General features: G+C 30.8%; 1 protein-coding gene across 2 annotated transcripts in view; it reads right to left on the bottom strand.

Moving 5' to 3' along the window:
* Positions 1-2,742: 2,742 nt before the first annotated feature.
* The window catches only part of TRIQK (triple QxxK/R motif containing), a 96,560-nt gene continuing 83,562 nt past the window's right edge, over positions 2,743-15,740 (bottom strand). For both annotated transcript variants that reach the window (XM_045560679.1, XM_045560678.1), the window contains exons 4-5: positions 11,138-11,223; positions 2,743-5,844 (exon numbers count right to left, since the gene is read on the bottom strand). In XM_045560679.1, the coding sequence (XP_045416635.1) occupies positions 5,731-5,844; positions 11,138-11,223 (200 nt within the window). In that variant the 3' untranslated portion in view covers positions 2,743-5,730. The remainder of the gene's footprint in view (positions 5,845-11,137; positions 11,224-15,740) is intronic.

The raw sequence follows: 15,740 nt of genomic DNA, 5'->3' as shown, positions 1-15,740 counted from the left end.
CAGAAAATAGGAAAAAAATAGAGGAATAAAATGAATAGCATAATGTAAAAGACCAAATCTAGAATACTGGACATCTGAAAGGACAAATAACCTGGTTTCTTCAGCAAATCAATGGCATGAGAGATAAAGAGGCTTATTACAGAACAGAAGAAACTTAAGAGACATGCAACCAAATGCACTATGGACCTTGATTTTAAATCTGTTGTAAATAGACATCTTGGAAACAATTAGGGACATTTGAATATTGATTTTAGATGATATAAAGAAATAAGTATTTAATTCTATTAGCTATAATAATGGCTTCCTAAACCAACATTCTTGTCAGAGATGCATACTGAGATATTTACAGATAAAATGACACCATATCTGGGGTTTACTTTAAGATACTCAGGTTATTAAAAATGAGGAAAATACATAAAAGAGAGGAGATATATTTATAATTATTGAAACTAGATGATGGGTAGATTGGGTTTATTATATTATTCTCTCTACTTTTGTGTAATATATGTGGTTAGTGATAAAAAAGAAAGCAGGTAAGAAGAAAGAGACAGGAAAAAATAGGTGAGGAACAATGATGAGGTTAAGTAAAAGAATAGAGGCAGGCAATATAGTAAGTACATATTTAAGTATGATTGCGTGCTAACCCATTAAAGTAGAGTGAGGTTCAAAAAAACCAAGAGGGAATGTTAAAGATTGCCTGGAATTTAGAATTCAGGCAGATAGGGTAGAAAGTGAAGAGTTGGAGAAGGGAACAAAAGCACTCAAATAAGATGCCTAGAAAATAAAACGCCTAGCAGGGCACTTGCTATCTAAATCACAAAAGTTTGAGAACTAACATAATAAATAATTTTTCATGTATGAGTTATTTCTCTTTAGTCTATCAACTTCTCCCACACTGTTGTTTCACATAAAACATCCTGATAGGGCCTAAGATTATGAACTCCACGTCCTGGCTGCTACAGCAAGAGTTATATCCACCACTGTTTATTTATAAAACCCTCCTTTAAAAAACAAAATGCTGCAATTTAAGAGACCTTTAAAATGTCTTTAGTCTCACTTTATAAATATGAAAAAAAAATAAAAATAAAACCTCCGAATTTTGCGTTATGCTAGGACATACACAGAAGGCAATCCAATGAAGACCTGCCTTGTCACATTCAATAGAGCAACTACAGAAGCAATTTGTTACAAGCAGATGGATAGTTGAACACTAAAAAGGATGATAAACTAGAAAGAAATTAGATATTGAAATCAATTTCTTTTAGGCTTACCATGAAACTTCAGTTTCACACAAACAATTGTATTTGAAGAAGTCTGAAAAAAATGCCATACTAAGATGGGTGCCCGTGAAAACAGAACTTTACACATGCTATAGCCTTTATAGTCACCATTTACTTGATTGGTCCAAATATTTATAGTTCATTGTTATGACTGCCAAAACTGGCAACCACAAGGATTGTTGTCTCAATTAGGACAGTAAACAGATTGTCTCTTTTTTTAATGAAAAAATCTAAAATGTAATACTTCACAGTTTAACATGTTTATTCATCTAAACGAGCTAAAAAATAATGGTGCGACATCTGTTCGAGAGGCATTGGTACCTCAAATTTTGGCTGCCTCCCCACCAATTTGGTTGTTGTTTTAAAAAATGAAGAATAGGAGGGAGTACTGTCATCAAAAATCTTCTGGCATGTAAAGTATCTTATTTTTCTTGAAATAAGGATCTCATATCTGTTGCTAGGGATAAAAAAAAATTGTATAACGAGGTACTATGCTGAATATGGCTGCAGTTTAATTGTTTTAAATGAGTTACTGACCCACTATTCATATTTCCTTACTGGTATAGCTCTTCACACGACTCTCCCAGTTCCCTCTATGCTTACCTGTATAGATAAAACCTGAACAAAATTGCTAAGAATGTTTCTGTACATATTGAATTCATCTGCTGGGTTTTTTTTTCCTTTTTCTTTCTTTTTGTTTTTTCTTTTCTTTTCTTTTCTTTTTTTTTTTTTTTTACTGTGGGTTGCATTGATTCTAGATATGGTGCCAGGGGAACAAAATCTAGCAAACATCATTCTATTCAGGCTGCATTGGAGCAATTCTAATAAAAGAAGGCAGTGCTGCTAAGGGAGAAGTGATAGGAATCTCCCCAGAGAAACCCCAGGTAAGTGTAAAGAAGTCTAATTGTTGGTAAGGAGAGAATATAAAATTATCTTAGGTAGCCTCTGGCTCAATGACATTATGTGATGGATGAAATACATTAAAATTGAATAAGTTTAATTTCTAGAAGTTTGTTTCTGAAGCTCATGTATAGCACAATTCACTCTACTGAATTATCATTGATTATATAATTTAGAGCTTGGAAAATATACTGCTTTAGTATTCACATAAACATAATGAAAATTTAGTTCTATTTTCATTTGGAGTGAAGTCTCATGCTAAGTTCAATTCAAGCATTGAGTATGGTTTTTAATAAATACTAAGATTATAAGATAGCGTATTGTATTTTCTAGAAAATAGCAATGTTTCTATTCTACAGCAACCCTGAAGTTATTTTTCGTGACCTTAAAGAGAATCAAGATGAACATATATATCCCAATATGACTCAAATGCTAAATGCTAAGAGGTGATCAATATTGTGATTTTTAAGTTTTATTTACAAAATTCAAACAATTTTTGGTCATCTACTCTACACAAAGAATTGTTCCAGACTCTGACAGTGCTAAAGACATTAACTTAAGCTTTAACATGCATTTATTAGATTTGTGTGCTGTTACTACAATGTTGGAATTACAGAAATGAACAAGAACATACTCTCAGGATTTTGTAATCATTAGTTAGAGTGAGAATATTTCTTTTGTCTTTATGAAAAATTAAGATAGAAAATCTTGAAATATTTTGCCACCTTAAAACAACGACCCACCCTATAGTTCTACTAAAACAGTCTTGTTTGTTTTAAAAGAAATTCTAGACGAGGTTATATTTTTGTAATACTGTATCTCATCTCAAATGAATTTATATATTCTTTACCCTGTAGAAACTTGCATGCAAAATAAGAACCAGCAACTCTTCAAACTTCAATCACAGTATGCCACAGGCTATATTTTAAGTCTGCTGCATTAGTGAAAATTTATTTTGCAGGGTAGGTTAACAAACAGAATCTAACATTTTGAAAAGTCATTATAATTTTTTTCTGTTTTTGTCTTCTGAATTACTGAGTGGTGAATTATTGGAGGGAAAATACCCATGCCTAAAATTTGTGTCTGATGCCAGTCTCAGATTTATGCCAAACACCACTCACTATTCAAAAGTGTGGTCCCTTGAAACAGCAGGCTGGATATCACCTTTCTGTCTTCAAAGATTCAAACCAGACTTTCAATCTGGGATTTCTCTACAGAGGATTGGCTGCTTCCCAGTTAATGTGAGTTTGCAAAATTTGAATTTCACGAAAACAGTGTTGTGTAAATATATATTGTGTCACTTTACCTGCTATTTCCTGAAATCAAAGAGTTTAGCCTTTGGGATTTATGGCTCTCTGGGGCCAGCATAAAACAATCAGTCATACAAATAGACCAGCTGGCTGTAGACTCAGGATATCCATAAGACCAGGCCATGAAATTTGCCTATAATTATACTATATTGAAGTTAATATTTATTACTATCGGAAACATATTTTCCACCAAAATAACACCTCAAGACTAGAACAGAATAGGAAAGTTTTATTCAGGATGATGTATTTTCAAACATTTCCAAGAACATAATCATATATTTTAAATGCTGTAAACTCTTTTATATGTCACTTGGATAGGTATCTAATAAGCAATTATTACATATCCTATCATTTAAATTACCATAGCAAACTAGAAATAATCTTTATTTAATATGACTGTTTTTGACACCATATGGGAGGGGAAATAACTAACTGAAAATTGTTCACGTAAATGTGATGGGAATGGGGGGAGAAGCAGTATTTCTTGACATGTGGCATGTCACTCAGGAAAGCAAAAGGCCCATCATATCCAAAATGCCAGCTTGGATATTCCCTTGCCTCCTACTTCACGAACAGACATACCACATGGCATTAAATGCTGCAACCTTTCCTAAAAATGCCACTTGGATTGGTCCACTGTGGTGAGTATATAAGAACTTTTAGTCTTTCTCTTGAATTTGTGAGTTCGAGGGGAAGAATCTAGTAAATAACACTGGCTAAATTTTGCCCTCAGATGTTTGGCATAAATGATCTGTGAGGATATTGGAACCTTTGGCTGTTTTCACACTGATGAAATAAATTATGCTACTTGAAAAAAATTCTACAGAACATAATGCTAACCAGTCATATTCAACTTTTTGCAAAAGTACCAAAGAATATCTGTCTTTTTAGAAACTGTGCTTATAAAACCCTATATACTCCTATGATATTTACCAAAGATTTTTTCTCTTGGCCAGTATGAAAACAATCTTAATATTTTCTTCATTCTTCATAAATATAATGTATATAAAACATTTTGTGTACATGTTTCAAACTATTCATTTTCTATGTATCTTTATATAAGGTAGTAGCTAACAACTCTTCTATGGACAGATATTTTCCAATTTTCTAAGCTTTATGTGTTTATGTGTTTGTAAAATATATTTAAAAATCTGATTATCAGTAAAAATATTGAATATACTGGTCATTATGCTCCAACAAATGCAAAATGCGTTGAAAAATTATATAAACAATTACATATGAAAGTAATATGAAGCATATATTTTCTTCTGTTATTTATTTTTCACTAAAGAATTCTAACTGATTAGCTCTCAAAAGACAAAATATAATTTTGTAAAACAGCTTTGTATTGTTCAGATTTACGAGACAACCCAAGAAAATGATTCTGAGTAAGTAGGACGTTTGTTATTACCATTATGTGAAAAAGACTGCACAATTAAATAACAGTTTTTTACATGCCTCCCTAACAAGAGGGGCAAACTGATACTGCAAGCAGCCAGAACAAAATAATTAAAATAGAATTCCAAGTTTATATTAATAGAGTAATAAGTTAATTAAAATCAAGATCAACTGAACTTTCTATTTACACCAGCTCAGACAGCCCAAGAGGAAAGGAACTCTATTTTAGAGACATATGTGACTCTTTGAGCTTCTGTCATCCAGGTGCCATTTCTGATGGAGCACATGTGCACTGAACAGTTGGCAAAGAAGGAAAAAGATTACTGTAGATGTATGTGCAGATAGTCTAATGATATAAAATATGTCTGGAAAGAGAGAAGGGCTTTTCTGTAAAATATAAAATTTCCCATGACTTTTTGTGCCTTCTTAGCCTCCAAATGTGATTTGAGTGTTTCCATAAATGAGAATATATACTTTTACTAATGATGTACATAGAACAAAAATAGATTTAGTAATTCATAAGTGATGGAATTATATACATAAATCGGCTAAGACATCTGAAAAATTTAGAATCTGTTTTCCATTTTATCTAAATGCATCATGTATAGGGTGCCTTTCAAAGCAGAAAGGTTTATAAAAGTATCTGGTAGCATACATTATACTACATTGCTAGGTAAGATTCTTTTCTTGATAGCCTATGCAACTATTTAAAAAGATATTTCTGCAAACAAAAAATACCAGCAGAAAGAATTCAAGATGTTACAGTTTCAGTATTGGAAGTAATGTTCCCAAAAGGTGCTTTTGTAAAATCATTTCTCTTTAATACAATAATTGCTGCTTAGCTAATCTTCATCTGGGTCCAGATCAGGGTCAATATCCGTGGACAGTCTGAGATAAAAGAAAGCATAGAAAGCCAGTAGTAGTGCCAATATAGCTGCAAGTACAAGGCCAACTTCCTGGGGAAGAAAAAAAAAGTAGACTTGAAATTGATGAAAAGAGATTGGTTAATGTTATCAGTTTCATCAGATAAAATAAACATATTATTACACAGCCTAGAATGAATAATTTAAAACTAATAATCACATTATTTTTGTTTAATACTTCTTGCAATTAAGTAAAGAACTTATGTTGTACTTGACAATTCCCAATGCAATGACAAGTACATCAGTAGGTGAGTCATTGGTATTATTTCCAGTTCATTTAGTGTTTTCCTAAGAGTAAAATAAAAATTTACCATTTTAATATATTGAAATGTTGAATACAAGCAATGTAGTTTTTATCTACACAGTTTTTCTATTCTCTATTTGATTATGTTTAACTTTATTTGTTGCTTAAATACATTTATTACTAGTAATAGTATTTGGATACAGAGTTTTTAAAAATTTATAATTCCTTTTTATTGGGAAGAAACAGTTATTATAACTGGTTTCCAGATTATGTCTCTGTATACATCCTCATTAAATATTGCTTTGTTGAAACTCTAATTCTTAAATTCTAAATTCTGTAGTTTATATTGTGGGGAAACAAAACTGAATACTCTCAGCTCATGAAGCATGATATAGTACAATTTATCACAACTGTGAATGATGGTCCTGAATATTTCATTTGGTGATTTGATATGGATTATATTAATCAACTATAATAAAATAATGGTCAAAAATTTATGATGTATATTATGATAAAAATCATGTTATCTCCCAAAAACCACATATACACACAAACACATATACACATGCACACACATATATTCACATATACACACATACACATATATATACACACACCGTCAAGAAACTTTCTCAAAATTAACATATCATTTGGCTAAATAGAAAAAAAAGCAAATAGAGTGCCAGTTCAGTATCCTAAGGGGCCTAATATTTCCTTCTAATTTCCACTGTGTATCACACTCCTTACCTGGCATTGTTTTATAGAGAAGCAATTCATTTGCATTTGCATGAATATATTTTACATTTCATAAGAATGTAAAATCAGTAATTCAACATATACATCTAATAAACTTTAAAAACATTAAAATGAAGCTGGTTTATAATCAATATGGAGTATTTACCTGAATGTTGAAATTCTAGATATTTTATACAGATTTTTAGTTTCATAATTACATTTATTTAGATTTTCAAAATATGAAAATAAATATCAATAAACACCAGGGGGTTGGAAAACTCAGTGTCAACCATTTTTGTGAGATTTCATTTTTTAAATCTAATATATCAATATAGTGTCAAATGAAAGTGAATTTTTCTTTGTTGCAGTTGGAACACTTTGGCATCTCAAAAGGGCATGGCAGCATCAGACAGGTTTCATTTATTTTCTTATATCCACAGCTGTGCTCCCAGACCCATCTGGTTACACAGCTACTAATTTTAAGAGGATGTAATAAACAAGTGACACACAACTGCAAACTCCATCTGTTCTGTATAGTGGACAACAAAACTGTTCAACAGCAGTCACCCAAGCTTAATGCAAGAATAAAGTTTTTACTCTTGATTGGAGACCATGATTCACATCTTATTAATAGTCAACTCTAATTGCTGCTTTTCAACTCCTTGTGCTTAGAACAACTCTGTGTCATTTTCACTGTATACTTGCAGAATATCCGGAGGCATGAGAAAGAGTTTTAAGGGTAGGAAGCAGAGTGTATTCCTAAAATACAACTTCAGAGGACACACTAATTCAATTATGTCTGTTTAATATGTGGTGTGGGAGTGGCTTATAAAGTATTGGTGGGGAGGTGTAGCAAATAATTTTCTTCAAAATGTCCCTATTTTGTTGAGGGAACAAGCATAGCAAAGGATGAATGTTCACAGGATTAAAACAATGGTAAAACTTGAAAATAATCCTTGCAGGATGTTGGTGACACTAACCATAATTTTAGAGACCTGTAGGCATTTATGACTTCCCTGCCCCTTGGCCATTTTTAGTTTTAAATCTGAAATAACAAAAAAGAACAAACAAAACGTTTCAAGCTGGCTCATCCCAAGGGGTTGTTGGCTTGCTCTGGTTGACATGTAAATATTTCATTTATGTAACAAAAGTAAATTTTTGGTCCTTATTCTTTTATTATAATTATGCCTATCAAATAAACCATTTAATTAAATAAATCAATTAATTAATAAACATAAATCCTTTTCCTTCTAAATACTAGGAAGCATGGGTATTTATATTCTAAAAAACTTTTTAGTAATGCTGTAATTCTTGAAAAATAATCTTGTAATTGGGCAGCAACCAAACAGCAAACTTAGTTGTGTAAATATTTTTTAGGTGGTACTCATTGAATTTTTAGGCTATAAATGATAAAATTTTATTTGCATTTTTAAGACACAAAAAAAGAAAAATAGCTTCTCAGTAGAAATTAATTCTAGATTTTAACATACTCTATTCATATCTTATGCTGAAATCATTAACTGCTCCCCCAAAACATTTTCTGTTACTAAACATACATTTACAAAAAGCTCTAGAAACCTTTAAGGGTAAAGGCCCTATTGCATAATTCTTCATATCTCAACCCATGATTTCACAATCAGTACTGCTGATTTGATATAGTAATTAAATCTGGAAGTGATTTCTTGTATAAGTTCTTTCAAGACAATCCTGTCTTATTCATCTTTCTTTCCACAGGTGCTACTATATTGTAATACTTGTAATTTCTAAGTAAATAATGAATGACTGAGTAATATTTATACGATCTTTATACAAGGTATATTAAAATTATGTAATGCTTTTAAAACTTTACAACACTAATGTACATAATACTATCTCCACAGCCAAACTGGGAACATTTTGTTATATATAATTACAGCCACACAGTGCAAACTTAGTTGAAGTAGGGCATCTTAAGGCCAATGACAAACATTCAAGGGAAGTCTTATTTATACTAGAAACGGTTAATTCAAACAAATATTTTCTCAATCAACTAATGATTCATAAATGACTTCTATGCACTATGTTCAATGTTTGCACTGTACTATTTAGCTCTCCTGACAACATTATGAGGTCACTAGCAAAATCTCCATTTTATAAATGTGCCAGCTTAGGTTGAACTAGATCATGGCAACAGTAAGGGGCAGAAGGATATGATCCTAGGCCTCCTTATCTTGTGTTCAGTGTTGTTGTCATTGCTGCTACTTTTCTATCCATGCACCTGTTCATATTTTCTGTAGATTTAAAGTATTTGAAGAGCATCATTATGATTCATTCAAAAGAATATGTAGTAAAGTGATAAAATATTACAATATTATGGTCATTCTGTATCAAGTAGATGAGTCAAACATGTTTGATGTTCATTAGTCCTTAGTTGCTTCTCTGACATTATCAATATGGATAAAATCACTCACTGGGGAAATTAAAAAGCATTAAATGGCAATTCCTGAAAGAAACTTCGTTATTTAAAATCCTATGCCAAAATGACAAGGCAATCAAAGTTTGACAGGGCAAACTAATTAGTATGCCAGATTTGAAATGTAAAACACCTCCATGGTTCTGATTCTAAAAAGTTTCATACCATCTTAATAGGCTCCTCACATAAATTTTCAAGCAAAATAAACAATATTTGAGGTTAAAGTCTTTGTTTGCCACAGGTTTACAAATCAAAATGATATGCTAGCTTATTAAAGAAGAGCTATGCTCTGATGTTAGTTTGAAACTCTTCTGTAGATACTTTAAATAAGAAATAAAATCTAAGAAAAAATTTTCTCATAAAAAGATTAAGCAAATTCTACATTGTTTTTAAAAAGACAATAATTCCACATTATAAGGTAGACTTTATCTCACACTGGGAACATAGTTATATCTTTAAATTAAAACATAAAAATTATGAACAAATATTAAAAAGTGTGTAGAAAGTGGTTTATAAATAAATGAATGGCTGCATTATTTCTCAAATTCTAATAAATAACTGCTCATTATATTGTGCCACAAGTGGATTTTTGTTACCGTAATATTTTTCTTAAAAAAAAAAAATCAAACAAAAAATAGAAAAAAAAACCCCACTGCATTATAAAAAAGTAAGTGCTATATTTCCTTGGGGGACAATGACAAACAATACTCTCACTTCAAGAGATAGTCACCAAGTGACCAAATGGAAAATAAAAAAACTATACATTGCTTTTAGAAAAGTCATGTCATCACAGTAGTTTTTAAAGATGAGTAACATTTCATACGAATTTAGAAAAATACTTCAAAAGATGAATCTTCTCTCTTTTAAACAGAAAGGCAATTTACTTTTTTTCATTAAAAACTGACACACAGCACTAACTGAGGAGATTGTGTTGTGAAAACATACTGCATCACACAGCAATGCTTGATCAAAATCAGCAATCAGGAGCAAAAAGAAGGCAGTGTTTCGTGATCATAATAGCAAATTCTGGAAGACAACCAAATATATCATCTGGCAGTTCAACAGCTGTTACAGCTTGGTAGTAATACCTTGGCATTTGTGCTATAAGCTATAACTTAGAAAAATTGATTTTTCATCTGCCAGATAAAAACCAAAATCTCCTTTTAACATCTTAATATTTAAATAAAATATATGTACTGGCCATTTTTATTTTACCCATTTTATAGTAGGGTTGCCAAATTAATTTTTCTATTAATAGTTTAATTCAACTCTAAATACCTGGCAAAAGATTGACATGGGAAATAACGTAAATGTAATTTTGTTCAGCTCAATTGTGCTGACACATTGAATTCACTGTCTACTAACATCATTATCAGTTGCATTTATCCTTCCTAAGCAGATATAACACTGGTATTTCAAAAGAACAAGTTTGGGAGCATCATTAGAGTTTCTTCATAGAGAGTACTGACAACAATAAGATATACAGAATAAAATTACATGTATTAACGATCTAAGTATATATAATTACAACTACAATTTAAGCAACTATAAAGGGAAATTTATTGAAAACAATAGAAATTTTTGACTAAGGCCACATATATCACTAAAATGTTTGAACAATATACACAGTAGCTAGAGAGAATATAAATTGCAACTTTAAGTATAACTGCTTCTCTTAAGTGACACTATGTTTTATTTTAAGACCCTTCAAAATCTCAAGATAGGAAGGATGTTTTCCATTAAGTAAATTCTTTACAAAAACCTTCGAGTCTGGCATTCTATTTAGATTTTGAAATGTCATAAAACATTTAGAATTCAACATTTATGCAATCCAGTTTTAGAAAATGAAATGGCATGCACATATCAAATTTTAAAGTTATCAAATAGAGGTCTACCTTTATGCCTATTGCTGTTTTCTTTGCTTCTGCTTTTAATTTGGTTGCTCGTAAAATAGGTTTGGTTTTTTTATAATCCTGTTTACCTAGAAAGAAATAGTTTCAGACAATGAGTAATGCTTATATATAATTCAAGTTTAACAGTCATCTGAAATGTCAAGGAATGTTTAAACAGAGTAAAACAGGGACACAGAGTTGCAAAGTACTTCCCAGTTGTAGTAACCATAAACTTTCACATAAATAGTCATCCAATGGTCAACTTTTCTTCCTCTCATACTTTTTCAAGAAGATAGTGACAGACATTTTTGATTTCATGTGCAGTGAATATCAAAATAGATAAAAACTTATTTTAGAGAATAAGAAGTTTAAAGTAAAGAAAATAAATCTTTTGGAAGCATTTGGAAACAAATGCATAAATAAATGAGTATATGTAAGATCTCTTTAATAGGTAAAGTTAACTTTGTCTTCATAAGTGAAGAGTAACAGCTCATTATAAATTTATTTTATTATGGATACATTAGTCAAAAAATCAATGAGAAATATCCCCTAGTTTTCTCTAAGTAAGAGACTAAAGAAGAAATATATAGACAATTAACTTTTAGTCACCTGAATTCATTAGAAAAATATGTATTTAACTTTTTTCCACTTAATAAAGGACAGAATAAATATGGCTAGGTAAAAGATATAGGATAGCTACATTTAGATATTAGTTTCAGTCATCACTACCACATTTCACAGCCAAAAATGAGCAAAACTGAGCTTAAAATTCCTTCTTTTGTGTACCATCTGGTGACCCCACCAATGAGTAACAAAAGAAGTATTACACAGCCTGGAGAGAAAATAGACTTAACAACAGCAACAAAAGCATTTACTACAATAATATACAATTTTGTTAACCAAACTCTTAACTAAGAACTGAGTCAAATGAGCCTCAAAAATAATAGTATACGTTATTCTGAGTAGGAGTTAATATATGACTGCATAATCTCTCTGGCTATTTTATATTCTTATTTTGCCTTGTTTTTTATCTTAACAATGGCCAGTTCCTTTCCCAAACTTACCCTACATTTCCATTATCTAAATCATACAAGTTCTAATTTTAATTTCCACATCTTCCTCACATTGAAATAAATTGGAAAGCAGTTCATCTAAAGTATACCATAAAAATTTAATGTGTAATGTATCTCTTAATGTGTTTACTAATGATTCAAAAGTGTCTTTAAAATTTAGATTTTTAGAATTAGAAATGGCAGAGAGAGGTGAGTCAAATGGATGGGAGTAATGAGAAAATGCTGTATTTGTGTTCATTAGATCCATAGAAGTATTTGTTTGGTTGAAGAGTTTTGTATTTTCTTTTTAAAGAAGTGTATGCTCTTTCCTTAACTGATATTGTATAGCAGTAATTCTAGATCTATGAGCATGCTGAAGCTTAATAAATATTATTTGATGATGGGGTTTAATGATCCAGAAATGAGCCAATTGTAAAAATGTATATCAAATGATCTAAATTTAAATCATTTAAATACAGAAAAATATTACTCTGACCCATTTTAAATTAGCAACATTTAATTTTGATGAAAAAATCTTGACAAGTGTTCACTCTGATTTCACATCTCAACAGTCAAACTATTCATGTCATTATTCCTGCTGGGATATAAACAGTTCAGAACAATGAAAATGGTGACACATCAAATGTCTTCACTCAGGGTTATAGATCAAGTTTTTGATGAGAATCTAAAAAAGAAATTTGAAGACTGTGGATTTAAAGCCAAGATGTAATTTCTTGTTTTTTACTGTATATGCCCTATAATAATCTCTGGGTGATATGGGGAAACAATAAACACATTAAAAAGGATTATCTTAACCCTATGTTTTTCATATAAGTATGCAATATTTTAGATAATGTGTCTGTCATTAAACAGACTCAGATATACCTCAAAGAGTCAAGGTTAAAGTGAGAATTTGTCACACTACTTCAAGTGCCATATAACCATGGGTTAAATGATGTATTCTATCTAAATTCAACTCATATTCTCATAGAGAATAATATTCTAGATTTATATTACAAGTTGATATGAACATTTGAAACTGTATTTATAATAAAAAGATAGTATTAAAAGTTATTGTACATCTGGTACTTCTCCAAACAGTACATCTGTCATTAATTTAGTATTCTCCTTGCTGACTATGATATCCAAAAGTATATATTGCAAAATGTGGTTTTAGTCTACTAAGTAAAAACATTTACAGGGGTATCTGCTAAGTTTTTTATAATTAAAACCAGATCTTTCCATTGCACCCAAAGAGGTTTTCAACATTTGAATTTTAATAGGTTCAAGAAAGATATCTATGCCCATAGGATTGTAAAAAATATAAAATACAGAAGTCCCTGACTTCTGAGTACTTACTGACACCTACAAAAAAAACACACTTAGATCAGCGGTCCCCAAACTTTTTGGCACCAGGGACTGGTTTCATGGAAGATAATTTTTTCACGGACCGGGGGTCAGTGCGTGGGGTGTTATGGGGGAGGCATTGTGTGGAACTCAGGTGGTGATGGACAGCCCATTTCCTATCAGGCCACGGACCGGTACTGGGCCACAGCCCGGGGTTGGGGACCACAGACTTAGATAACCTAGATTTTGTAGATGTTTTCTTGAAAACAACTGGGTATGATTTTGGTTATATCAATAATGTAATAACCAAGGTAGCCATTTGACAGTTACCCATTAAATTTTATGTGGAGAGAAAAACTTCATAATTGAAGCCCATGAAGCCAATCTAGGGCTGCAATCACCTAGTTTCTCTATTCACGGCACCATTCATCAAATAATTTCTGTACTTTCATTTTCTCTGATATATTACACCTTAGTAAGCAGCTTTTTCTCTTCATCTCCGTGTTCTTGATAGATAGATTTATGCTTTCTCCTTCCAATATAATTCTATAATATTGTATTATTTAAAAATTATTATACAGTAAATTTGGCTTTTCTTTGGTATATATTTCTATAAATTTTAATATGCATGTATAGATTCATGTAACTACCTTATATAATTAGAATATAGAATAGTTCCATCACCCCATTAAACTCCCATATGCTATACCTTTATAGTTATCCCTCCTTCCACTCATAATTCCTGGCAGCCACTGATCTATTCTCCATTCTTATAGCTTTCCCTTTCAAGAATGTGGCAATAAAGTAACAATGGCTTCTTTGATTCATTGTAAGACTTTTAAGATTTACCCAAATTGTATGTATCAACAGTTCATTAGTAGTATTCCATCATAGAAAACAGTACCAGAGTTTGTTTATTAATTCATCCACTGAAGTATACTTGAGTTATTTCCAGTGTCAGGCAAGTATAACCAGAGCTGTTATAAGCACAGCTGTAATGATTTTTGTGTGAACTTAAGTTTCCATTTATCTAGGGTGAGACTGCTGGGTCATATGACAAATATATGTTTAATTTTATAAAAAACTGCCAAATAATTTTCCAGAGTAGCTATATTATTTTACATTCCCACCAGAAATATATGAGAGTTCTGGTAACTTTACATCATCACTAGCACTTGGTACTGTTTTATCTAGCTTATCTAATTTTTCAGCATACAACTCTTTATCATATTCCCTTATATTTTATTTCTGTAAGGTCGATAGTGGTATACCCTCTTTAATTCCTAGTGTTAGTAATTTGAATGTTTTATTTGTTTTTCCATAGTTAGTCTAACTAAAGTTTTTTTCAATATTGTTGATCTTTCCAAATTAACAAACTTCTGGTTTTGTTGATTTTTTTTCTTCTGTTTTTCTAGTCTCTGTTTTGTTTATTTCCACTCCAATCTTTATTATTTCCTTTTTTTTTTACTTACTTGCTTTTGGTTTAGTTTGCTCTTCATTTTCTAGTTGGTTTAGGTGGAAAGTTAGGTTATTAATTTGAAATCTTTATTCTTTAATAATGGAGTCATTAACAGGTATGAATTTCCATCTAAGTATTGCTTTAGCTGCATCTCATAAGTTTTGAAATGTTATGTTTTGTTTTTACTCATCACAAAGTATTTACCTTGTGATTTCATCTCTGATCTATTGTTTATTTAGAAGTATACTATTAAATTTGTTTAATCACACAAATTTCCTTCTGTTAGCAATTTCTAATTTTATTTCATTGTGTTAGAGAACAAACTCGGACTAGATAATCTCAATTAACTTCTATTTATGTTCTCTTATTCTTTATTTTGCCAGTTGAAATTGGTTGTGGAGCCTCTCTCAAATGTTTATATCAGTTATTATACTTTTCAACTCCAGAATTTCTACTTTATACAGAAATATACACATATATCTATAGGTAGATATATGTGTATATATGTAAATATATGTATATAGACATATGTGTGTCTATACATATATATATATATAATTTGTAACTGTCCAATACTATTCTCTATTTAGTGAGATATAATTCTCATAAATTAATTCTTCACACTTAGTTTTCTTAAGTTTTTATCTATATTTTAAATGGCTGATTTAAAGTCTTTGTCCAGTAAGTCAAATGTCTGAGCTTAAGAACAGTTTCTATTGTTTTTGTATGTATATATGGACTATACTTT

This window comes from Lemur catta, chromosome 9, assembly GCF_020740605.2.
Source record: "Lemur catta isolate mLemCat1 chromosome 9, mLemCat1.pri, whole genome shotgun sequence".
NCBI classification, from domain to species: Eukaryota; Metazoa; Chordata; class Mammalia; order Primates; family Lemuridae; genus Lemur; species Lemur catta.
This window is presented reverse-complemented; position numbering and strand designations above follow the sequence as displayed.